The 27,099-nt window shown below is 39.7% G+C and overlaps 1 protein-coding gene across 4 annotated transcripts in view; it reads right to left on the reverse strand.

Annotated features, from left to right (window-relative positions):
* The window catches only part of sycp1 (synaptonemal complex protein 1), a 207,880-nt gene that overhangs the window by 136,214 nt on the left and 44,567 nt on the right, over window positions 1-27,099 (reverse strand). For all 4 annotated transcript variants that reach the window (XM_069941423.1, XM_069941421.1, XM_069941424.1 and 1 more), the window contains 3 exons: window positions 22,218-22,287; window positions 4,869-4,942; window positions 2,501-2,609 (listed from right to left, as the gene is read on the reverse strand). In XM_069941423.1, the coding sequence (XP_069797524.1) occupies window positions 2,501-2,609; window positions 4,869-4,942; window positions 22,218-22,287 (253 nt within the window). The remainder of the gene's footprint in view (window positions 1-2,500; window positions 2,610-4,868; window positions 4,943-22,217; window positions 22,288-27,099) is intronic.

Genomic DNA, 27,099 nt, shown 5'->3' on the forward strand with positions numbered 1-27,099 from the left:
TCTTTTACCTCCCTTTCTATCATTACAGAAACATCAGGGCCCAGGATGTAAAGTTGCCAGTCTTGTCCTTCTCACAACCAAATCTCTGTAATGGCTATAACTGCATGTAAATTGATCTGCTTTATTCATAATACTCCTTGCATTGAAAGGAACACTCAAGTCAGGACAAGTTTATTGTCATCTGATTGTAAAAGTACAACCCGACAAAACAGCATTCTCTGGTCCTTGGTGAAAAACACACAACCAAACATGACACACATGGAGACAAACAATACATATGCAGGACAAGTATTTTAAATATACAATCTTGTATATAATCTTGTAACTCTTCCCCAACAGAAGCAGCTGAAAGATGCTGTGTGCAGGATGGAAGGGGTTCTCAACGATTTTGTACTCCCTCTTCAAACAACAATCCTGCTAGATCACATCGATGGGAGGGAGGGAGACTCCATTAATCCTCTCTGCCACTCTTATGGTCTTGTGGGTTGACCTCCAATCCATTTCTCTGTAGCAATCGTACCAGGATACTCTTGGCATAATGGTAGTTGATAGCTTTGCCTGCTTCAGTCTTCGAAGGAAGTGCAGTCGCTGTTGTGCATTCCTGACAGGTAAGGAGATGTCGAGATTCCACAATAGGTGACTAGTTAAGTGAACTCCAAGAAACTTAATGCTCTTCACTCTCTCTACTGCAGAGTAGTGGAGAGTGGTAATTCCTGGTCCTTCAGAAGTCTACGATTATCTCTTTCATCTTGTCCACATAGAGACTTAGGTTGTAACTCTTGCACCACTTCATGACATTTTTCACCTCTTCTCTGTAGTGCAACTCATCAATACTGCTGATGAGGCCATCTACTATTGTGAATTCTGCAAACTTGATGACACTGCTGGAACTGGATCTGGTGATGCAGTTGTAGGTCAGCAATGTGAACAGGAGCAAGTTGAGCACACAGCCCTGAGGTGCAACAATGCTAAGTGTGACAGTGCTCAATATTCTGCTACAGTGACTGTGGTCCTTCCTTTAGGAAGTCCAGGATCCAATCACAGAGAAGGGTGTTGAGTCCCAGCGAGGACAGCTTTTCCACCAGCCTCTGGAGAATAATTGTATTAAACGGCAAGCTGAAATCAATGAACAAAAGCCTGGTGCATGAGTCGTCGTTCTCCAGGTGGGCCAGGACAGAGTGAAGTGACAAGGCTATAGCATCGTCTGTAGAACAATTTTTTTCTATAGGCAAATTGAAATGGGTCCAGATGATCGAAGCATTTCATGATGGCATAAGTCAATGCCAGAGGGCGGTAAATCATTGAGGCCTGTTTTAGTCATAACATTTACCACCCCTGCCATTCTAGTTTAAACTCTCCAAAGTAGTGCTTGGTCACTATCTTCTGATGAAAGGTCCTTGATCCAAAATGTCGACTCTCTTCCCACTGATGCTGCATAACTGCTGAGTGCTGCCAGCATTTTGAACTACCTATCCCAACTTGCCATGTCTCACTCAGAGAGACATGTTCAGGTCTATCACTGTTTAAAATATGGTTGTGCTTTTCATGCAAATTTCTCAGACAGAGCAGCTCATGTATTCACAGGGAGTCTCCAAATTTTAGATGAGCACATGGGATAAGTGAGTGACAAGTGACTGTAGCAATTCTAAAAAGATCAAAACATGTGGACACTGGAAAGTTAAATAAAAACAGAAAATGTAAATCAAACAGAAACTGTGGTCAGAGAAACAGTTCTAATGTTTTAGATCGAAGCCATTTGTTAGATCTGGGAAATAAAGAAACTAGTTTGCTTCAGTAGCATAGAAGGAGTGGGAAGTTTGGAAGGAAGAAAGGAATATCTTTGATAAGACAAATAGTTTTAATATGACAGAAGTGCATTATATTTCTTTGACTGTGTAATATATTGCAAAAGACAGGATTTTGTGACAACCCCATCAGGCCAAGTAATACTACCTGTAATAAACTAACATAGCTGAACAGTTTCAATACTGTCAAACAATCAGAATTACCTAAAGTTGGAGCATTCAATATTGATTTCACAAAGTTGCAATGTTTCCAGACGGAAGATGAGATGTTCCTCATGTTTCCTCTGGGTATTGTTATAATAGTGGATGAGGCCAAAGACAGATAGGTCAGCCAGGAATTGTATGCAGAATTAAATTGCACTCATCCAGAATTTGAATTTATATTTGAATTTATATTTGCTACCATGAGTCCACTTCTGTGGACTGAACACAGATGTTCTGGTGGAAAAATCATCCTCTCTGCATTTGGTTTCTCCAATGTAAAGAGACCACATTAATTTATCAGTTTATGGCTCCTCTATATGCTAGCAAAATGATATGCATCTCTTAACTCTGAATAATAGGCATGTTCTAGATTTCACAGATACACAAAATTCCAATTTGGTCCCTTGATATTCCTTTACCTTATCCACTCCATATCCAGAATGCATTGAGAATTTAATTTAGATGGAATCATAGTAAGTAAAATTGCTTACTGGTTGCTTCCTCTAGCTGATCACATTTGATTTTGGACTCCTTCAGATTAATCCATGTTTCATGAAGCTCAGTGTCTTTTTGTTTATACTGCCTTTGGAACCGTTGTACCTTGAAATTGATAGTTTTAAGTACAATTATTAAACCATTTCATTGTAAAAAATGTGGATACACTAATATTGTTTCAAAATTTATTTGAACAAATGTTCTCACTTTGCATTTTGTATAAAGCATAATGTAAGTAGTGTTTTTATGGGTTTTTACTTGCAGGGATATTTGAAGTATATTTGTATGACACATATCTTACAGCCCAATCATCGAAAAAAAATTTTCTTGTCAGAGATTTCGCTGCCGAGGCAGCAATAAGGAATGGGAGAACAATTATGTTTGAAAGTTTTTTAATCCTGATGAATGAGTCAGTGTTGACTGTTATGGAAATGGATGTCAATTAGGCCAAGGCAATTGGCGGAGTTGAAGGGAAGACAAATTGGGCTACCTACCTAATTCACTTTTTCTCAGACCAGTTTTGCATTATCCCACAATTTACTACCTTCTCTTTCCCTAGCAAAATCCATTCTACCCCCTTTTACACTTCAAATGCATAAGAACTCAACATTCCACTCATGGAGAAATGGGACAAGATGTCAAGGAAACAAAACCATCATTTGAATTTATATTTGCTACCATGAGGGCAGACACTGAGATTGTACATTCTTTAGTGGTTGAAAAAGAGCAGGGATCTGTAAGTAGTGAGATAGCAGGTATAAATGAGCTGATGAAAAGGGCCTGGGAGTGAGCCCAAGTAAAATCTCGCTAAATGGCAGAATGTAGTCAATATTACCAGTCCAGAAAGTGCAAATCCAAAACAGGTAAAATCTGTTAATGCCTTGACAAACAATGCTGAACTTGGCCTTCTTTAAGGCTGACAGAATCATCTAGCAGTACAATGCACTCGCGTAAAAAGTACCTCAGTGACTTTGACATAAAAGTAGGCTGTGGAGTGATTGTGATGGGAATCACAGTGGATCCAGATCTTTACTTGGGTGCAAGTTCATTCTGGCCATGACCAACCTCTGAGAGGGGATCATAGAAACATATTAAATTATGAAAGGGATAGATAAAATAGAGGTAGGAAAGGTGTTTCCACAGGCTGATGAGACTAGAACTTGGAGGCATAGCCTCAAGATTCAGAATTGATTTAGCATGGAGATGAGGAGGAACTACTTTTCCCAGAGAGTAGTGAATCTGCGGAATTCTCTGCCCAAGGAAGCAGTAGAGGCTACCTCATTAAATATATTTAAGACATAGTTAGCTAGATTTTTTTTCATAGTAGCATTAAGGTTTGTGGGGAAAAGGCAGGTGGAGGAACTGAGTGCAAAGCTAGATCAGCCTTGATTTTATTGAATGGTGGAGCAAGTTTAATGGTCAGATGGCTTATACATGCTATTATTTTTTATGTTCTTGTGCAATATGATAGGACAAAATGAAGCCTCTTGACAAGTGACAAAGTAAAGCATGACCTGTCCCATCTATATTACCACTGAAACAATATGTGCTGAAGGTGAAATGCTTTACACAGGCCCATTTTTGTCATGCATCACGACCAGATCTCATGACATAGTACTAAAGTACCACTAAAAGCTGTTAACTGTCATTATAACAAACTAGTTATATGATGAGCTGTCATTTATTTTTACTCTCCAAAGAGTGGACATAAACAACCTTTGTTATTACATTCATGTAATTTAAAGGTTTTGTTGGGTGTCAGTGAGTATTGTATACAGTTGTGTAATAATGTATCCATGTAGACTATCTGACATGGAAGTACATTTTATATTTGTTCTTTTGAAAATTCACTTTTAAACCTTTTGAAGGAAGGAGGATTTTGCAAATAAAAATAATTGTTCACTTTTTTTTAAAAAGTGCTTCCATATGATAAATAGAAAATATAAAATTGCAAGAAGTAAATTTAAAAAATAAAGTACAAAAACACTAAACCATACAATATGAAAAAGTGAGAAACAATACTGAACTCATATAAACTGCCAAAACAAAAAGATTAAGGACCAGAAAGAGTATCCATTTTGGAGAACCAAATATGATAGACCAGTGTAACTTAATAATTTATGCCACTTTAAAGTCATACTACATATTCTCAGAAGAGTTAATCAGATATTGTCAGGATGGTCGCAGAGTGGATTCTGGACAGACTCCTAGGGTTTTCCAATATTTACTTGATTATAACTATTTATTTATTACAGAGACTTCTAATCATAGAGCTTACTTGATGCAAATCAAATCAAGCCTTCTTTTCAAGTTGTGAACATAAGAAAATTCTTTTTAAGGTATATAGTGCATGTACTAAAATACCTCATTCTCTTTATCATTCAGTTGATGTTGATATTTATTCTTAAGCTGTTCTCTTTGTTCAGTTTCTTCTTTTACTGCAACAAAATAGATTTCAGATTTATTGTCAGAGTACATACATGACATCACATACAACCCTGAGATTTTTTTTCCTGTGGGTAAGGCAGAATTACCACTTATTGGTAGTGCAAAAAAAACTGTACATGATAAACACAAGTAAAGAAATGTAAACAAACTGGCTGTGCAATACAGAGAGTAAAAAACCCAATAAAATGCAAAAGTATGAGTCCTTAAATGAGTCCCTGAGGAGTCTGATGATAGAAGGGTAGGTAGCAGCTGTTCCTGAATCTGGTGGTACGAGTTTTGTGGCACCTGCACCTCTTTTCTGATTGGAGCAGCAAGAACAGAGTGTGAGCTGGGTGATGCAGATCCTTGATGATTGCTGTTGTTCTCTGGCGTCAGCATTCCTTGTCAATGTTCTCGATGGTGGAGAGGGTTTTGCCTGTGACGTCCTGGGCTGTGTCCACTACCTTTTGCAGAGATTTATCGTACCAAACCATGATGCAGCCAGTTAGCAAACTTTCCACCATACACTAGTCAATAAAGAACATCCTGATGTATGCATCATTGTTGTCCAGATATTCCAGGGTTTTGTGTCAAGACAGTGAGATGGCATCCTCTGTAAACTTGTTACTAGGATAGGCGAATTGGAACGAATCCATGTCAGTGCTCAAACAAAAGCTGATATGCTTCAACACGAGCCTTTCAAAACACTTCATCATCTGTTGTGAGTGCCACTGGTCAATAGTCATTTAGGTAGGTTAGAGTAAACTAAAGGTTCTTCGGCACTGATACAATCGACACCTGTTTGAAACAGGTGGGTATCAAGTCCTGCTGGAGCGAGATGTTGAAGTTATCTGTGAATATGTTGGTAAGCTGGTCAGAACAGATTTTTAATATTTGGCCAGGTACTCTGCCACAACTGTAACTAGATTTAGCTTGATAATACAAAAAATATTGGCCAAGATATTTAATGATTGCATCATCTAAGCTTGAAATGGATGACAATATTAAAGTGAATTTGTAAAGATTGCACCTTTTGATTTTTATGCCAATAGAATTTGGTTCACTGTTACCTTACTTAGAACTCAGAATTTTCTGATAGGCTCTAAAAGGGGTCATCATATCATTATAAAAATGCAAATATTTTATGGCAGTGTATACCCATGAGCAACAAATGAATAATCCATTGGTGATATCTTACTCTACTATTTATTAAATGGTGAACATTCAATGAGATTTAATACAAAATACAAATAAATTGCAATCTGACCTCCTTTACATTGGAGAAACCAAATGTAGATTTGGCAATTGCTTTGCAGTGCTCCTGTGCACTGAATGAACCCAAGCTTCTGATTGTCTGCATCTTTAGTTTACTCTAACTTTTCTCTCTGTGGCCTCCTGCTCTGTTACAAGGAGATCTAAGACAAGATTGAGGAACATCACATTGGGCAATTTGCAGTCTGTGGAACTTAATAACAAACTTTCCAATTTTTGACAACTTGTTCTTTCTTTCATTTTGCATCAGGATTGGCCATTTTTTTACTTGTTTTTTTCTTTGCTTTCATTCATATATTCTGGCCTGCTGGTCATGTCTCAGTGGACCAGACTATATTGCAATACATATTCTACAGATAAAAGAGATTAACTTCTTTAGAGTTACATTATTTCACCCTATCATTGAAATTTACTTTGTTCCGACCATTGCCCTCGCCCATCTTCTCTCCTATCTAAACCAAATTGTTTTCTATCTTTATCAGTTCTGATGAAGTATCTTCAACTTGAAATGTTAATTGTTTCTTCTTCCATAGAAGCAACTTGACCTGCTGAGATCTTCAAACATTTTCTATTTTTATAATATTTTGGTATTTTGATTTTTTTCACTTTTATCTTCACCCAATATTCCTCAGTGAATTATACTTTAGCTTAAATGACTTATCTGTAGAATTCACCGTCTTTCAATCTGTCAACCTTTCTCTTAGCTCTTCTTCATGTAGGTCAAAACAAACAATTCTGCAAATTATCTTCTACTTTAATTTGTAATGTGCTTGTAATGGATAAGTGCCTTTCATCTTACCGTAAAGTATTATGTTTATCTGTCTGTCAAAACATGACGTTAGTTATTACAAGATCATTTTGCAAGCATTTGTTAGGACGACGCTGCTCAAGTTAGCTTGTCTTCGTCCTTCCTTCCTGACTATACTTTTCCAAGATTTACATTCTTTCCAGATCTGATATTAGGTCTCCTGGGAAAATCAGTAGTGTCCCTGTGGAATGTGGTCAGACTTTTCTCAAGGTCTGAATTGAAATCTTCCGTGGCCTCATCTGTAACTTCAAGAGGTGGGTTTTATTCACCAACTTGTAATGATCTAATTAAAGTAACTCAGAGGATTATGAGATGCTTGCTAACATACAAGTGAAAAATTCCTAAGATTTTACTGTTGAATCAAACTCAACATCCAATAAAGAAAGTACTCCTCTTTTGTTTTTTCTTCCAGAAGAATATGCCTTGTGTTTTCAGCTGGCTATCTTCTGCTTATCATATCTCATTAGGAGTGGTAATATTAATGTCAGAGAATTTGAATGTCCAGGTTACAGTAACTATGCAGCAATAAGGTCTGTCACCACTGGAGGTTGCCTTGAAAATCTTAAGATCCCCAGATCTTGGATTTCACTTTGGGGATTGGAAAATCCTTGTGTATGATTTATTTTAATGTTGGATAGCTGTTGCTCATCAATATCAAATGGATTGGTAGGATTAGGTCTGGATGCAGGCTTTTGGATAGGAGACAAGATCAGCCAGGGCTAAACTCTCCCATGCAATTTGGAAGGCAAATCATGGGGACACACAGAAGATCCATAGTCACCTGTGCCACACCAGCAACATGAGGCGCATATGGAAAGATATCAAATCAATAACAGATTACAAGAAAACCTTGCAAGTCAACGATAACGACGCCTCTCTTCTAGACAAGTGGAACATCTACACATGGTTCAACAATAAGAATAGGATGAGGCTAAAAAAAGCTCTATCTCCCCCTGAAGACCAGGACCCTTGCATAGTTGTGGCTGAGGTGAGGAGAATCCTATCCAAGGTGAATCCACACAAGGCAGCAAGACCAGACAACATACCTGGTTAAATACTGAAGGACTGAGCAGAATAACAGACAGAGGTCCTTAGGGACATCTTCAACACATCATTGGAGCAGTCCATCATCTGTGAAGGTTTCAAGGCAGCCACCATCATCCTGGTACCAAAGAGGGCAATGGTACGAGGCCTCAATGACTACGGCCCAGTGGTACTAACCTCTGCCATTATGAAATGCTTCAAGCATTGGCTAATTGAAAATATCAAAGGCATCTCCCAGAGACACCAATTTTAATTCATCTGCAGACAGAACATTTAGTGCTTTAATTACTGTAATTCCGAAAAAAGATAAGAGACCTGTTGAAAGTGTCTTCATATAGACCTATTTCTTTACTGAAAGTAGATTATAAAATCATAGCGAAAGTGTTAGCAAATCGACTTGCCAAGTATTTACCTAAATTAATACATATTGATCAAACAGGTTTTATTAAGAATAGAAATGCTTCAGATAATATTTTTCAATTAATTACTTTGGTCAATGCATATCGACAGCAGCCCAACCATCCAATGGTAGTTGCGCTTAACGCCGAAAAAGCTTCTGACAGGGTTGAATGGGATTCTTTATTTAAGGTGTTGGAAAAGTTTAAATTTGGCCCTTTTTTATTGGTTGGGTTAAAGCTTTATATACAAATCCAATTGCCAGGGTGGTGACAAATGGTCAAGTTTCATTACCGTTTAAATTGACACGTTCAACACAACAAGGGTGTCCATTGTCACCAGCCCTGTTTGCATTGGCTATTGAACCATTAGCTCAAACAATAAGACAGAATGAACAGATAAGAGGGATGAGAGTTAGTGATGAAGAGTATAAGATTAATCTATTTGCAGATGATGTTTTGATATATTTGACAAATCCAGAAGAATCATTGCCGCATTTGTGAGAATGTTTATTACAATAAAGAACATTATCTGGATACAAGGTCAATTGGGATAAGAGTGAAATTTTGCCAGTTGGAGAAGGAGATTATTCAGAATATAAAAATATTATTACATTGAAATGATCTGATAAAATTAAATATTTAGGAATAATTGTCAATGTTGATTATCAATCTTTATATAAGTTAAATTATGTTCCTTTATTAAAAAAGATTAAAGCAAATTTAATTAAGTGGAAAGATCTCCCATTAACTTTAATTGGGTGAGTTAATGGTATTAAGATGAATATTTTACCTCGAATTCAATATTTATTTCAATCAATACCATGTTCTCTTTCAAAGGGATTTTTCAGGATTTAAATAAAGTTATGAAAGAATTTTTATGGAAAGGTAAATGCTACCACGGGTAGCATTATATAAACTTACTTGGAAGTATGCGTTAGGTGGGCTTCAATTATCACATTTTCAAAATGATTATGAAGCAGCCCTGATGAAATTTATTAGTAGACTGATGGATTTGGACCAACCCCTGAGTTGGGCTAAAGTTGAGATGTCTTGTATTTCTGAAGTTGAGATGCATCAATTTATATTTTGATGGAAATAAATTTGTTGCGGGAATATAATGTGCCAATATTAAAACATCTATTAAAGGTATGGACTAAAATAAAATAAGATTTTAGGATCAAAAGGTAAATTGACAATTTTAACCCCATTATATAACAATCAGCTTATTCCTTTTTCAATGTTTAATAATCATTTAAAGAGTTGGGATTCTAAAGGTATAAAGATGTTACAGGATTGTTTTGTAGAAAGACAGTTTCTTTCTTTCAATCATTTGAAAGAGCGTTTTGATATTGCTGAAAATTCTTTGTTTGTTTATTATCAACTTCAAGCTTTGGTGAAAGATATGTATGGTAGAGAGATGATTTTACCTGTATTGACAGAATTTGAGTCTTTGATTTCTTCTATACCAAAAAAGGGTTATATTTCTGTTACAAGATAATATGGATAAACAGGAATGGGAGAAGTCTAAGCTTAAATGGGAAAATGATTTAGCCTTTCTTTTTCCTGAAGACTATTGGGCAGATGAGTCATGATAGTGTTACTAAATTGTCGAATGTGCAGTATGGAATGGTTAATTATAACTTTTTACATCAGTTGTATTTAACCCCAGAGAAATTGAAAAAATATGGTTTTAGTAATTCGGACTTCTGTTGTGGTGCATGTACTGGTACTTTTTTTTTTAAACATGCTGTTTGGTCTTGTGTTCATGTCCAACCATTTTGGCAAGAAATTAGGTTAACTTTGGAAAAATTATATGACCTTAAGTTACTACTAGATCCATCTATTTTTTAATGGGTTATATGATTCCTTTAAAGGGATAAGGGTTGGATAAATTTCAAATTGCATTTGTACGCTTTTAGCATTGTCTGTAGCTCGAAAATGTGTAGCAAGTACATGGAAAGATAACATAGTGATTAATATAACATGGTGGCATAATGAATTGAAACCTTGTATTGTTATGGAAAAAATTACATATAATCTGCATGATAATTATTCTTTTTTTGTTAATAAGTGGTTACCATATTTGGAATATATGCATTTAGATGTATTTTGATTTATTATATATTCTTAGTTTCTGTTTATATATTTTTGGCTCTCCTTAAGAGAGCTGGCTGATAGGGTTGGAGGGTGGGTGGGGACTTATATTTTTTATATATATATATATATACACATACATACACACACACACACACACACACACACACACACACATATATATATATATATATATTTTTTTTTTGTGGCTGACAAGTCCGATGCGGGACAGGCAGACATGGTTGCAGCAGTTGCAAGGGAAAATTGGTTGGTTGGGGTTGGGTGTTGGGTTTTTCCTCCTTTGTCTTTTGTCAGTGAGGTGGGCTCTGCAGTCTTCTTCAAAGGAGGTTGCTGCCCGCCGAACTGTGAGACGCCAAGATGCACGGTTTGAGGCGATATCAGCCCAATGGCGGTGGTCAATGTGGCAGGCACCAAGAGATTTCTTTAGGCAGTCCTTGTACCTCTTCTTTGGTATATATACACACACACACACACACACACACACACACACACACACACACACATATATATATATATATATATATATAGTCTTTATGGAATGTATGCTGTATTATTACTAATGATCTTTCAAATAAAGTTTTTTAAAAAAGACAAAATATTTCCATTGATGATGTTATAGCTTTGTCCCTCCACTCTGACCTGACTCACCTGGAGAATGATATGCCAGGCTGCTGTTCATTTACTTTAGCTTGGCATTTAATACAATCATATATCAGAGGCTGGTGGAGAAGCTGTCCTCATTGGTACTCAACATACCTCTCTGTAACTGGATTCTGGACTTCCGAATAGAAAGTCTGCAGTCTGTCTGGGTTGGCAGCAGAGCACCATCACGCTGAGTACAGGCACATCTCAGGGCTGTGTGCTCAGCCCAGTCTGTTCACACTATTGACTCACAACTGCAACACCAGTTCCAGCTCTAACAGTTATCGTTTGCAGATGACATGACAGTAGTTGACCTCATCAGCAACAAATTGCACTTCATAGAAGAGGTGGAAATTCTCATGAAATGATGAGAGAATAACAACCTAAGTCTCAACGTGGGCAAGATGAAGGAGATGATTGTGGACTTCAGGAAGATCAGGGTCGACCACCCTTCACTGAACATTAATAGCTCAGTAGTGGAGAGCGTAGGAAGTACCAATTTCCTCAGCATCTACTTGAGAAGTGACCTATCCTGGACACAAAGCATCTCACTCATCAGGAAGGTGCAACAATGACTACATTTTCTGAGAAGACTGAGGTGGGCAAGGCAACCAGAAACCGTCCTGTCAACTTTCTACAGGTACTCGATTGAGAGCGTCCTGGCCAGCTGCATTACAGTATGATATGGTTGAGGTAGAGCATTGGATTGACAAAATCCACAGAATCACAAGAGCGGCAGAGAGGATCACGAGGATTTTGCCCCCCCCCCCACCCCATCCCAACCCCCACAGTTGTGATTTACTGGGATCGTTGTTTAAAGAGAGCTTGTAAAATTAATGAGGACCCTTACAACCTCACATGCAGCATCTTCCAGCTACTTCCATTGAGAAAGACATACAGAAGTATTAGAGACAGAACCACTGGACTGAGGAACAGCTTCTTCCCATGGGCAGTGAGTCATCATCTAAATGAGTGCTGAGTTGCTAAAACAACTCACCAAGACTCCAGTATTTATTGATCATATTTATTTGTAATATACTGAGCTTATCTCTAAGTGTGATATGTCAGTACCAGCTTGCACAGTTTTGCAGTGTGGACTAAAGAACGCTCTTTTGTCAGGTTATACTGGTACATTTGGATGATAAATAAACTTGAACTTGACTAATGACAAGATGGTCCAAGATGATTGGAGACAAATATTTGAAAATGGGCAATGTGTAAGTTGCAGAAGCAAGGAATGTTAGATTGGAGAGGTGACTCATAGCAATTGTTTTTAATTGAATGATGTAGGTTTTCCACATAAATCAACATCTGGAGAATGATGCAGTCATTTATGAATCAAATTTTAAAAAAAATCTTTCAGCACTGCATCTCCTTCCATGGGTCTCATTCCAAGGATTGACTTCTCTGGTCAAAATAATATATCTGGACTGTATATTTCTTATAAAAAATTATAATTACACAAAATTATTTTTTTTAAGTTAAAAAGGTAGCCTTGAAATTGTAAAGTGTCTGAAAAGATGCACTCAAAGTTGAGTGTAATTTCCCAGTCAAGAAACAGGGGTGACATTTTACATTAGCACAACAAAATTTAAATGTGAGAGCTAAAACTAAGAATAAAAACTTAAAGTAAACTACGGCATTGCTTGTGTAGGAGGCTCTAGGCAAACTCTGTGTATGTCATGTCAAAACAAGTATTGCACATAGTTTGACATCATTGTGCAAGCCTATCAGTGTCTGTCATATATTTGTCATTCACATGAAGAATATCACATCTAACTTATTCCTTTCACATTAATTATACAAATTAATTTTCAATTGTGCTGAAAATGCAGAACAACACAATTATAGTAACTGGCTGAGGCACAATTAATGATTCATAAAGATTAGGATTTACTCGTACTTTTGTACTTTATGTTTCCACAAGAAGCCTTGGATACGGCAAAAATTCCCAGATGTATTTTCATGGGACTAAATCTGATAAACTCTGTAAAAAAAGTCAGGGACTATGATGTATTATTAATTTATGTTTATTGAAGTGACTACAGACAGTAGGCCATCTTGCTACTGAATTTCGTAACTGTATTAATTTGCAAAACAACAGCAGAATAATATCCATAGGGCCTAAAAATTACACCTTGGCTATACTACATGAAAGTAGTAAACTCTTAAAAGAACTCCGTGTACACAGTGGTTGATTGTGGACTTCAGGAAGGGAAAATCAAGAGAACAAAAAAAAACCCAGTTCTCATCGGAAGTAGTTAAGAACTGGAAATATGGGCTGCAAAATTACAGATGGAATTTAATGCAGACAAATATGAGGTGCTGCACTTTGGAAGGACAAACCAAGGTAAGACTCTAAATAGTAGGGTGCAGGAGTAGGCGTGTGGTAAAACAGGGATCTGGGATCACAGATAGATAATTCCCTGAAAGTGGGATTATAGATAGATAAGTTGGTAAAGAGAGCTTTTGACACACTGGCTTTCATAAATTAAAGCATTGAGTATTGCAGTTGGGATGTTATGCTGAAGTTGTACAAGACATTGGTGAGGCCAAATTTGGAGTATTATGTGCAGTTTTGGTCACAGGAAAGATATCAATAAGATTGAAAGAGTGCAGAGAAGATTTACAAAGATGTTGCTAGGACATGAAGGACTGAGTTATAGGGAAAGGTTAAACAGGCTAGGACATTATTCCCTGGAGCACAGAAGAATGAGGGGAGATGTAATAGAGGTACACAACAAAACCACGAAAACCGATAGCGCCTTTGGAAGACTACACAAAAGAGTCTGGAAAAACAACCAACTGAAAAACCTCACAAAGATAAGCGTATACAGAGCCGTTGTCATACCCACACTCCTGTTCGGCTCCGAATCATGGGTCCTCTACCGGCACCACCTACGGCTCCTAGAACGCTTCCACCAGCGTTGTCTCCGCTCCATCCTCAACATCCATTGGAGCGCTCACACCCCTAACGTCGAGGTACTCGAGATGGCAGAGGTCGACAGCATCGAGTCCACGCTGCTGAAGATCCAGCTGCGCTGGATGGGTCACGTCTCCAGAATGGAGGACCATCGCCTTCCCAAGATCGTATTATATGGCGAGCTCTCCACTGGCCACCGTGACAGAGGTGCACCAAAGAAAAGGTACAAGGACTGCCTAAAGAAATCTCTTGGTGCCTGCCACATTGACCACCGCCAGTGGGCTGATAACGCCTCAAACCGTGCATCTTGGCGCCTCACAGTTTGGCGGGCAGCAGCCTCCTTTGAAGAAGACCGCAGAGCCCACCTCACTGACAAAAGGCAAAGGAGGAAAAACCCAACACCCAACCCCAACCAACCAATTTTCCCTTGCAACCGCTGCAATCGTGTCTGCCTGTCCCGCATCGGACTGGTCAGCCACAAACGAGCCTGCAGCTGACGTGGACTTTTTACCCCCTCCATAAATCTTCGTCCGCGAAGCCAAGCCAAAGAAGACACAAAATTATGATGGGTATAGATAAAAGTAAATGCAAGCAAGTTTTTTTCACTGAAGTTAGATGAGATAAAAGCTGGAGAACATGGCTTAAGAGTGAAAGGCAATAAGTTTAAAGGGAACATTAAGGGAAACTTCTTCAAACAGAGAGTGGTGGAACTGAATAGTCAACTGAATTGATAATGTAGAATTAATTTTGACATTTAAGAAAAATGTGGACAGGTACATGCATGGAAGGAGTTTAGAGGGATATGGTCTTGATGCAGGTCAGTACGACTAGGCAAAGAAGTTTGACACAGATGAGAAGGGCCAAAGGGCCATTTCTGTACTGTAGTGTTCTATGGCTAAATGAAGAAACTAACCCCATGTAAAATGAATTTAAAATCTGCATATAGTTTCAGAATGTAACATTAACAAAAAGTGCAGTGGCAGTAATATTGTGATTAATTGTTAGGATTGCTTTCAAAGAAAGTTCATGGACCATGAACTTGCTGATTTCTTTCAGAAAGATATAATTTATTTTTCCTCTCATAATTTGTTTTGTTACTCTACTGCTGTCTGTCAACCAGTGCCTCGGCAACCTCTAATTCTACAACGATAAGGGAATTTCAGGCCATCAAGATTCAGCTGTTCAAGGGCATTCTAAAAGCACTCTACTGGTCTCTTCCAATAAAAGTCAGCAGATATTGACAATCAGATTAATGAATGGAGGGCAGCTCTGTGTAGTGAGGGCAGTTCAGGCAAATGTACATGAAAAATCCACACAAAGGGAATATATAAGTGTGATGGGTTGCCTATTATACGCAATATGATGGTTTGTTTTGTAATGATTTTTCTCTTATAATTTTGACAAAGTGTCAGCACAGAGAGAAATATAAATAAAGGAAGAATTGTATACGGAGTTCCTAATTTCGTTCTTGGATAAGTTCATTACAACAAATTGATGCAAAAAGGGTTTTAATCAGCCTTTGCTTCATGCTTTTGTTCTTCTGATGCTCAATTTTTCACTGACAATAGAGTAGAACCAATTTGATGGTGAAATTGTGCAGCATTCAGGAGGATATCACAAACTTTATTTTAAATATTTTGTTTTTGATTTTCAAAGACTCATACAAATCCAAATGAACAATACAATCTCTTTCAACAATAGTATATAACATACAAAGTCTATTTTTCCCTACCCCCTTGTACCCTAATACGACAAAGAAAAGACTATATAAACTAAACAAATACAAAGAACCAAATATCAGTAAAGTCACAAACTCTTAATGGAATTTAGAAAAATCTAAAGAAACATAAAATAAAAGAGATAAGGAAAAAAATACAAGAGCAGGTTATCTACGCCACATCTCACTTCATTGATCTCAATCATTTCATTATTGGAACGGATTGTTGCATTTCTTTTATTCAGAAGGGGTATAATTTTATCTGCATACCAATGTGTTGCAGATAGGATTGCCACACCCTAACAAATGTGCCATATTTCCTCTTTAAATTGTACATGATTTTCTCCAGGGGAATACAACTCTGCATTTCCGTATTCCATCATGCAATATAATTAGCTAGGAGTCAGACTTACACATGACTGCTATACACTTCTGGCTACCGACAAGGTGACCTTCACACACTGAATTTGGTATCTGGACAGTTTAAGACTCATGTCCATAATGTTTTCCAGAAGATATAATTCCAGATCCTGTGGATAATCCATCTTTATAATTATTTTCAGGATGTCCCCTAGGTCCTCCCAGAGGGATTTCACCTTTGTACACAGCCAGATTGAATGGATAAAGGTTCCAATCTCCACAACACCTAAAGCACATTTCTGAAATTTCTGATTTAGATTGATGTAATTTTTGTGGTGTGAGGTAGAGTTGATGCAGGAAATTGTATTGCATCAATCTGTACCTGGCATTATTAACTGCTGTCATGCTGTCCAGGCACAAGTCTGACCAATACCGCTCATGGATTGTAGTGGCCAAGTCCGTCTCCCACCTATCCCTTGACTTGTGTAAACCGAGCTTCGGGCTCTCACTTTGGAATAGGAGATACATCACAGAGATGAACTTGTACATATTCCCCTTTCAAATTAGAATCTCCATGTCACTACACACAGACAGGGCAATAGAGGGTCCCAAATTATCCTTCAAGTAAGATCTTAGCTAAAGATAGTAGAAGAAAGTTTTATGAGACAAATCATATTTATTGGCCATCACAAACCTTGACGTTCTGCAGATATAGTATGCCTACTCCAAAGAAATCCAGAAAAACAAAATTATTGACTTCAGCATCCCAATATTTCTGCTCTTCAAAATTTTATGATATCATATTACGCAGGTATGCATGTCATAAGTCAACAGCTAAATTAACAACAGGCAACCTTTGTCAAGCACCCTTTAGTTTTCCAAAATGGTTCAAACACAGTTAGCACAATAGTCTGAAGCAGAGTGAAATCATCACAATTACTGCCAGTGTCTCAAGATCTACATGATTCATTGGTTCTGGTCATGCACCAAAAAGGACCGACTCTTTTTTTTACACTAGGATTACTGTGAATATTTATTTTCTATCTTATGTATTTATTGCCTTTTTTAATTCAATTAAGTTTACTTTTATTGTTTTACTTAACAGTTTTATTGTTTGGCTGCAGCAAGGAGAAATTTTGGTGCATATCTACATTGTACAGTATATTAGCTAGGGCAGTGAATGTTCCAAATGCAGGATGTGGGAAATCTCGGAGAGTACAATTGGCCCTGATGACTACCCCTGCATCCAGATGCAGCTCCTTAAAGACCTAGTTAGGAAAATGGAGCTGGATGAATTTCAGATCATTCTGGAGGCAGAGGGGGGTGATAGGCAGGAACTACAGGAAAGGTAAGAGGCAGATAGCTGGGTGACTGTTAGGAGAGGGTAGGGGAAGAGAGAGTCAATGCGGAACACCTCTATAACTGTTCCTCTCAACTATAAGTATACTGTTTTGGATATTGTTGGGGGGGGAGGGGAAACAATCTACCAGGGACATATCATGGTGGTCAGTTCTCTGGCTCTTCAGCTCTACCACTTCCTCAGGGTACCCTTTGGTGTTACTGATGGTGTGTCCGTATTCCAGCAGGAGATGGACCAGATAGTGGACCAAAATGACCAGTACACCACTTTCCTCTACCTGAATAATGTCACAATCTGCAGCCACGACCTGGAAGATCATGACGCCAACCTCCAGAAATTCTACACACTGCCAACAACTCAATCTAACCTACAACAGAGATAAATATGTTTTCTGCACTACCCGCCTGGCAATCTTTGGCTGTGTTGTGGAGAATGGAGTCATTGGACCCAACTTCATGTGCCCTTTGCTAGAGCTCTACCTCCCTCCACAGCCTAAAGGCCCTCAAAAGGTGCCTGGGGTTATTTTCCTATATGCCCAGTGGGTCCCTGTGATAGTACAGATTCAAACAACAATGTGTATATGTACAGGTTGTAGTGTAGGATGACTGTGATTGACTGGAGCATATCACAAGTAGGTCGACCAGTCCAGAATGACCTGGTCTGGCTAGAAGCAATCCTTTAAGTCCTGCCAGTAGGTGTGGCTATGCTCTCAGCCAATCACAGTCATCCTACACTACCATCTGTACATATACACATTGGTGATAGAATCTGTACTATCACATTCACCTTCTTTGAGAACTGACCCCGGGGTAGATGGAGGTTAGGGGCTGTACCAGTCAGGGAGCCTGACCATCCAGCGTGACCACCGTGGTGCTGGGATTGGGGTCGCCAGTCATGTTGCTGGCAGGCTTGTAGGGTGCGGCCACTGCTTTGGTCAATTCCCCAATGGTGTTGTTGACAGTCTGGCCTGAGCTGGTGGGGTGGTGCTGGTCCCTCTGTTCAAGCACATGACCTGGGGGAGAAGGAATAGGGGGAGGCTGGGTTAAAGGCACTGCTGCGCCTGATCTGGCTTGGGCTAAGTCCCTTACCGAGACTGTGTCCTCAACGTAGGCATAATGCGGGTTCGCATGAAGCAGAGTCACTCAGTCAACCAAGGGGTTGTTCTTTGAGGACCGGACCTGGAACCGTGAGCCACACCGGTATGGTCGTTCCCGATTCGGATTTCCTCTGGAAAGAGAACATCCTTTCTTGGGGGATGGCATTAGTCGCAGTGCATAGGAGGGAGCAGATGGAGTTTAGGGCATTAGTGAGCACGTCCTGCCAGCAAGAGGTGGGGAGACCTTTGGACCGGAGGGCAAGCATAACCGCTTTCCAGACGGTGGCATTCTCTCTTTCGACTTGCCCATTACCACGTGGGTTATAGCTGGTGGTCCTGCTTGAAGCAATACCACGCTCCAGAAGGTACTGCCGCAGCTCTGCGCTCATAAACGAGGACCCCCTGTCACTGGGGATGTAACTGGGGTACCTGAAGATGGCGAAGATGCTGTGCAGGGCCTCTATGACTGAGGAGCCAGTCATGTCCGAGCAGGGCACAGTGAACGGGAAGCGGGAGTACTCGTCGATGGCCGTAAGGATGTAGGTGTTATGGTTGGTTGACAGTAGGGGCCCCTTGAAGTCCACACTGAGACGCTCAAAGGGGCGGGTGGCTTTGATGACATGGGTGTTCTCCGGATGGAAGAAGTGGGGCTTGCACTCAGCGCACACCGGGCTGGCTCGGGTCATGGAGCGAATCTCCTTGACTGGCTGAGAGCATAGCCACACCTACTGGCAGGTCTTAATGGATTGCTCCTAGCCAGACCAGGTCATTCTGGACTGGTTGACCTACTTGTGATATGCTCCAGTCTTTTAGTTAATAAAAGCCTTGGTTTGGATCAACAAGTCTTTGGTTCTTTCGACGCGCTCTACAGTCCCTAATTATGCGGACAAAGCCCGCCCTCTTATCAAGTCCACATCCTTCCCCCTGACAAGAGAAGCCCAAGCAACCTTCTGTCACATAAAAGAAGACACCGCTAAGGCCGTAACATATGCAGTGGATGAGTCTGCCCCATTTGAGGTGGAGAGTGATGCGTCTGATTTTGCCCTAGTGTTGTGAGTGAGTAAATAGTTTTGGTAGGTCTCAAAGGCAAGGACTCTGAACACAGTCTTGATGTAGGGAAGGATTTTATTTACAGAAGGAAACTGATGCAGAGCACACACACACACACACACACACACACAATGAACTGGTACATACAATGATCAGGGAAAAATCACTACGATGCCCCACCATCCCTCGACTCAGTGCAGGCCCGGCTCTATGCTACAATGGACACTAATTAAACGCTCCCCTCCCGTCTAACAGTGCACATCTTACCAACAGTTTCTCCAGCACCCTTCCACATTTCTAGGCCTGGAGTGAATCAGGGTGGTCCCAAGCTGGCAAAAAAGGGAGAACAAAGAGCACATGGCACTTTCTAGTGTTGGAGGGACAAGTCCACATCGTTTACTGGGGGCCAATAGCTCAGAGGCAGGAGAATTAATCTAATTACAACAGCCAATGGCCCAAGGCCAAGTCCAGGCAGGCTGGAGAGTGGAGTACAAGTAATTTACATGTGGCCAACAGCAAGGTGTGCACTAATGGGTGGGGCGGAACCAAACCTTGATTGGCAGCTGGTGTGTCCTCCGACTAGGTAGGGGGCAGTGCTGTCATGACAGCCACAGCCCTTCCCAATACACCTGGCCACCAGTCTTAATCAAGCAGGTTGGCCCATGGCCTTCTCCTGTACCCTCCAAGGGCCCAAAGTCTGACATTCCTCCATCGAGGAGGTTCAGGCAATAGTTGAGGCAGTGTGGCACTGAGGGTATTACTTAGCAGGCAGATGTTTTACCTTGCTCACGGACCAATGGGCCATGGCATTCACGTTTAACAACAAACAGCAGGGGGAAGATAAAGAATGATAAACTGTTGAGGTGGAGGATCAAACTCTCCACCTATAACTGTTACTGGGGAAGCTCAACGAGCCCTCAGATGCCCTGTCCCGAGGGACATGTGTCAGTGCTCAAAACTCTCTACAATGACCTCTGCCACCTCAGTGTCACAAGAATTTTCCACTTCATCATATCTCGTAATCTGCCATACTCCATCGGGAATGTCTGAGTTGTGACTAGGAACTGCTGGGCCTGCGTGGAGTGCAATCTGCACTTCTACTAACCAGGCGCACCTGGTAAAAGCTACACAGTCTTTTCAACACCTGAGTATGGGCTTCAAGGGCCCCCTTCCCTCCACGAACCGCAACGTGCATTTCTTCATGGTCATGGATGAGTATTCATGTTTCCCCTTTGCCATCCCCTGCTCAGAAGTGACCACGACCATGGTCAACAGGGCACTGCGCAACTTGTTCATCTTGTTCGGATACCCGTCATATGTCCACAGCAACTGGGGGTCCTCGTTCATGAGCGACGAGCTGCACTAATACCTGCTGGCCAGAGGTATCGCCACCAGCAGGACTACTAATTATAACCACTGAGGAAACGGCCAGGTGGAGAGGGAGAAATTCACTATGTGAAAGGCCATCCTCCTTGCCCTTAAGTTCAGAGAGTTCTCACTTACAGGAGGTCCTTCCCGAGGCGCACCACACTATCAGGTTGCTACCCTTTCTGAATTTTCTCCTTCCCCAGGAAGTCCACGTCAGGGACCACCCTGCCATCCTGGTTGATGTCCCCAGGGTCAGTCCTGCTACGGAAACATATGAGGGGCCTCAAAACCAACCCACTGGTCGAAAGGGTCCATCTCCTCCATGTGAACCCCCAAAATGGTACATCGCCTACCCAGATGGCACAAGGAAAATGTCTCCATCTGGGACCTCGTGCACATGGGGGCACTCGAGGAGCATACCCACCAAACAGCATCCCCCCCTTCCATGGACACACACTACATACCATTGCTTCCTAATCCCAACCCAGTCATCTGGTCAAGTCACCACACCCCCAGCAGGTCAATATAGCACTGGAGGTTCAGAACTCAACAATGCCCCAGCTACAATGGACAACCAGGTTGCCAGAGATACTTAACCTGTAAGACTTTGTGCCCCACCTCATCCCGCTGGACAAAATTTAAAAAAACAAGGGGTGAATGTGGTGAACTGCTGTGCACTCATTTATCTGGCTCTGCCCCGTTCTGTAACTGTACCCATGGATCCTCCTTCTTGACTCTGTATAAAGGCTCCAACACCATAACCCCTCCCCAGAAAGCCTGGGTCACAGCACAGAATATTGTAAATAAAAACTATTTTTCTGTAACTCCAGTCTTTTGAGTTATTGATAGCACATCAGTATACATATTTAAGGAGCTGAGTTTTAGGATTGAACAACTGAAAGTACAAACTTTAATTTAAGAGTAATTAAAACCAGGGATATGAATCTGTGAAGATTACAGAGAGATGCAGGAGAAACCCGAGCACGAAAACAAATAAAACATTATGCTAAACCAGGTATGATATTTGATCTAACATTCCATTGTCTGGCATGACCTGTCTGTATTACTTGAATAATAATATTTATATGGATGAAATTAATTATTATTTATTGATAATGAGACCAAGTACTTACATTTCAAAATAATTTCTAATCTTGTGTTTTCAGCCTGAATGCGAAGTTCTTCAAAGGCCATTATTATTCGCTAGTTAGAATTACAAGAAAATCAAAATCACATAAATGAACTCGAAAAATAAACAGAATTATTTGTTATAGATTTATCCAAATTTTTTTGCTATGGTGTGCAAACATCAAAAAAAACTCTCGTAATTCAGATTCAAATTGATAGCCCCAAATCTCATATTTAAAATAAATGATACATAATTTTACCAACCAATCATAAGTTCCAACATGGAGGCAAATGTGAGAAGAACTGTGATGAATATAAGACTGAATGTATTTAAAAGCATAGTGTACAAAACAAAGTAGATGATTTAAAAGTGCAGTTAGAAATTGTCAGGTATGAGGATATGAGCATAATGCTGTCTTGGCTGAAGGAGGATCACAGCTGGAAGCTAAAGATCCAAGGATACACATTCTATTGAAAAGACAGGCATGCAGACAGAAAGGATGGGGTTGCTCTCTTGGTTTAAGAAAAAATCAAATCAAATCCTTAGCAAGAAAGGACATTGGATCAGAGGATGTAGAATTCTTATGGGTGGAGGTTAGAAACTGCAAGGGTGAATAGACCATGATGGGAGTAACAATCAGGCCACTAAAGCAACCAGGCATGGGGTACAAATTACAATAGGAGTTTGAGAAGGCATGTAAGAAAGGCAATGTTGCAGTGGGCATGAGAGACTTCAATATGCAGGTAGACTGGGAAAATCAGATTGACACTTAATCTTAAGGGATAGCACTTGTAGAATACCTGCAAGGTGGCTTTTCATAGCAGTTTGTGGTCAAGCTCATTAGAGAAAAGGCAAATCTGAAATTGGTACTGAACAATGAACCAGATTTAATTAGGAGTTAAATGTAAAGGAGCATTTCAGAGGCAGTGATCATACAATGAGAGAATTCACTCTGCAACTTCTGGGATTAATTCAAAACATGCAGGAACATTTCATCATGAGGAAGTAGAAACATTCTAATGAGAAGATGGGGCAGCCATTGCTGATGAGGGAGGTAAAATTTAGCATAAAAACAAAAGAGAGGACAGAGGGCAATGCAAAAATTAGCAGGAAATCAGACAATTGGGTTGCTTTAAAAAACTAACAGAAGGCAATTAAAAAAGCAATGGGGGAGAAATGATAATATATTAAGGTAAGCTAGCCAATAATAAAAAAGATACTAAAAGCTTTTTCAGATATATAGAGTCGAGGATTAGTGTGTAAAAGTAGTAACACTTGAGGCATATGCATTCAGATCTGCCAATAACTCACGTTTGGAGTATTATGAGCAGTTTTGTGCTCCATTTCAAAGCAAGGATTTGCTGGCATTGAAGAATGTCCAGAGGAGGTTTACAAAAATGATCCCAGGAATGGGAGCATTAATACATGAGGAGCATTTGATGGTTCTGGGCCTGAAGTTGCAGGAATTTAGAAAGAGATCTCATTCAAACAAACCAAATGTTAAAAGAGCTGGATATAGTGGATGTGAAAATGTTTCCAGTAGTGGAAGTAGGACCAGAGGGCACAGCCTCAGAATGAAAGGATGTCCCTTTATAAAAAAGTAGAAATTTATTCAGCCAGTGAATGGTGAATCTGTGGAATTTGTTGCCATAATCAGCTTTGGAGGCCAACATGGAGGATGATAGGTTCCTGCTTAGGAAGGGTGTCAAAGTTTATGGGGAGAAAACAGAAGAATAGGGTTCAGAGGAAAATTACATCACCCATAAATCAAATGGTGAAGGAGGCTTGATGGGCTGAATGGCCTAATTCTGCTTCTACATCTTATGGTCTAATGGTTACAAAAGTCATAGTCTATTGAAGATGTAAAGAAGACAGACACTCCAAACCACTGCTGCTAACACTGTTAAACAGAGTCTCAGATAGGTAAAAGATAAAGAAGAATTGGTTTTAGGATGGCATTACTAAAGGAGAGAAACCTGCTAACCAGTTCATATATATGTATCTCAAATAAATTAATCATATGTTAAGCTTTCTAACATGGATACACATTGAAATCCTTGGCAGTGTACCCAGTTTGCAAGGCTGAATGCCCAAGATATCTTGGAACATACAGGAATTTGTTTCCAAACCTGTACTGATTATTTGTGAAGGAAAATCACTCTGTGACTGAAATGCAGACTTAAACCAGTTGAAATCTATACTACTGCAGTTGGTGAATTCGTTTTCATCTTCTATGGAGGAAGAGGAATGGCCAACTCTGAGTTTCTGTGACCTCTTTCCATTATGAAATTGAAATGAATGCCTCCATTTGTATCAGCAACCACTTTGTTCCATGCTTAAAGGCATATTTAAATAGCATGGAAGTGCTGTGTTGAACAGAATCTGCTATTTGACACCTATGACTGCACGTCAAGACAGATATTCTTCTTCTCCACCACTTGCCAGTCCTCAACCACAGACACATGTTATGCCTGTTAGTTGGTCATTACCATCACTTTCCTGTTCTTGCTGCTCTTCATTCTAGAGACTTTCAGGCAAGAGCTTTGGTAACCTTTGTATGCTGTATACATATGAGATGAGTGCTGAAAGAGGCCCCAGATTGATTCATACAAATCTTGTCAATTCCTACTGTGCTTCCAGTGGCCATTCCTTTCACTCAAATAGAATTCAGATGCAGCAGTCAAAACCAAAAAATTGCCAATTTCTTCCAATCAACTGCCTAAGCCAATATGGAATTGAATTGATCTGGCCACTCTATCCCTGTAAGAATATTTCAGATTAAGTTTTCCATTCTATTTACAATTGTGGTCAGTCTGCTTGGAAAGTTAGTCAGTGCTTTGCACATTTTCTACTGCTGCTCAATGGTTTTCAATGTTCAGGGTACAGAATTTGCATAAAACTGAGTGGCACTGACTTGGCTGCAGAGACAAAATAAATAGACGTGATCAAGTGAAGTGGCATCTGTTCACAGTACTCACAATTGTGTGCATTTGGAAGAGGCATAAAATTGCATGAATATTGATTGTACTTTGTACATGACTATGATTATATTTGTAAATATTTGAATATGGAATCAGTTTTGAATTTGAAAAATTATAAATAAAATATTCAAAAAATTGATGAAAGAAATTACAAAGGAAGAGAAGGATCAATGCTTTGTAAATTATGCTTGGGAGTATAGAGTGAGGCTGTTGGATTTTGAACACCAGCAAGATTCAAATACCCATTGATATTTCATTGGTATTTCATCTTTAAATTGCGGAAAGTTTCCTATCCATGTTTGTTTTAATGTTAAGTAACTTTTGCATTGAGCAAGATCTCGATCCAGTGGCAAAGGGAACCATGACATTTGCTCTCCATGCTCTGCTACATGTGTATTAATGCTCACACATAATAGTAAGCACACATGCAAATACTGGTACTGTCTTGCATGTACATAGCTGCTTCCGTGCACACACACTCTTGGGTGCAAAGAAGCACTTGCCTACCACCTCCTTTCTCAGTTCTCATTTAGCCACCCACTCTTGAGCTCCACCATTCAGTACTTATTGCACATTTGGTTGGCATTTCACTCCCCACTTCCCAGCACACACATGGATTATCTCAACAGTGGCAGCAGAGACAGATCAAAATACTTGTCTGGTATGATAGGTCAGGAACTTGGATGCTTTGACATCATCATCACCAAAGAAAGAGTGAGTGAGAGAGTGAGTGATTATACTGGAGATAGTCAGTTTAATGAACAAGAGTGAGAGTACACTTTTTGCTGGAGGAGCAAACTGGAAAAAGAACACCATCTTACTTGGACTAAGTTTCATTGTTAAAAATGAGCTCATCCAGCTTCTCAACAACTTTTACACAGAATTAGTGAGTAGCCTATGACCCTTGGGCTCACATAAACATGGAATTAACCCACCAGCTTATCTGTGCATCCACCATCTTTGGAAGTTTCAATTGAGGCTAAGGAAGATTTTTGAGCTCTTCATGATGTTCCTGGTAATGTCAATGCCACGATAGGATCAAAGGAGTTGGGAAGACCAACTCTAATGGAATTCTCTTGACAAAATGTTTGGAGCATAGCTAGGATAACAAGCTGCATGCCTCATTAGAGGATAAACACAAAATGTCATGGTCATGCAATTGTTGGTACCTGTTAAATTATATCATTTGATCAAATGATTATTGCATTGACCACTTTTTAATGAGCTTCATTATTTCCATTTGAGTGATCTCAGAACTTCAAACTGAACAGAAACATAGCTATTAGAAAATGAATGTCGAAGCTCTCAAAAACTACAAAGGCACCCCTTATCAAACAATTTGTTGCAGATAACCTGCTGAGGATCAATACCTGCCTTGAAATCTGCCACATTTTGCACCTGTGAAGATATTTGTAGCTTCTCTGCAAAAACTGGTTTGATGGGAATGACAGGGAGCTTGAGGAATAAATAAACTGCATAGATTGAAAGTTACATCTTTATTCAATGAAAATAAAACAAGTGTATGGGAACAGAAGACCATCATCCAACAACTTGTAACATTGAACAGATGGTGAATAGAGAAGCTGCAAGAGGCTCAGCAACTCATTGACAGTGATGACGTGTAAGTTCTTCAGTTTTGTAAAGACCATCTATAGATCAAACACTGCAGGGCCCATTTGTTAAGAGCCAAGAAAGGGGGTGAATCAAAACCTCTACATCCATAGGTCTATCCTTTGCATGAATGCTCTGAATTTCATTTCACAGCAACCTATTCAGGTAAATTTTCCTACTACCTAGTCGAAGAGATCACATTCAAATTCAAAAATAACATGCCCTTAGGAACAAATGTCCACAATGAAATCTTAAAACTTAATAGTGAAGAGCTTCCATAATAAATCCACAATC

This window comes from Narcine bancroftii, chromosome 5 (assembly GCF_036971445.1).
Source record: "Narcine bancroftii isolate sNarBan1 chromosome 5, sNarBan1.hap1, whole genome shotgun sequence".
Classification (NCBI taxonomy): domain Eukaryota; kingdom Metazoa; phylum Chordata; class Chondrichthyes; order Torpediniformes; family Narcinidae; genus Narcine; species Narcine bancroftii.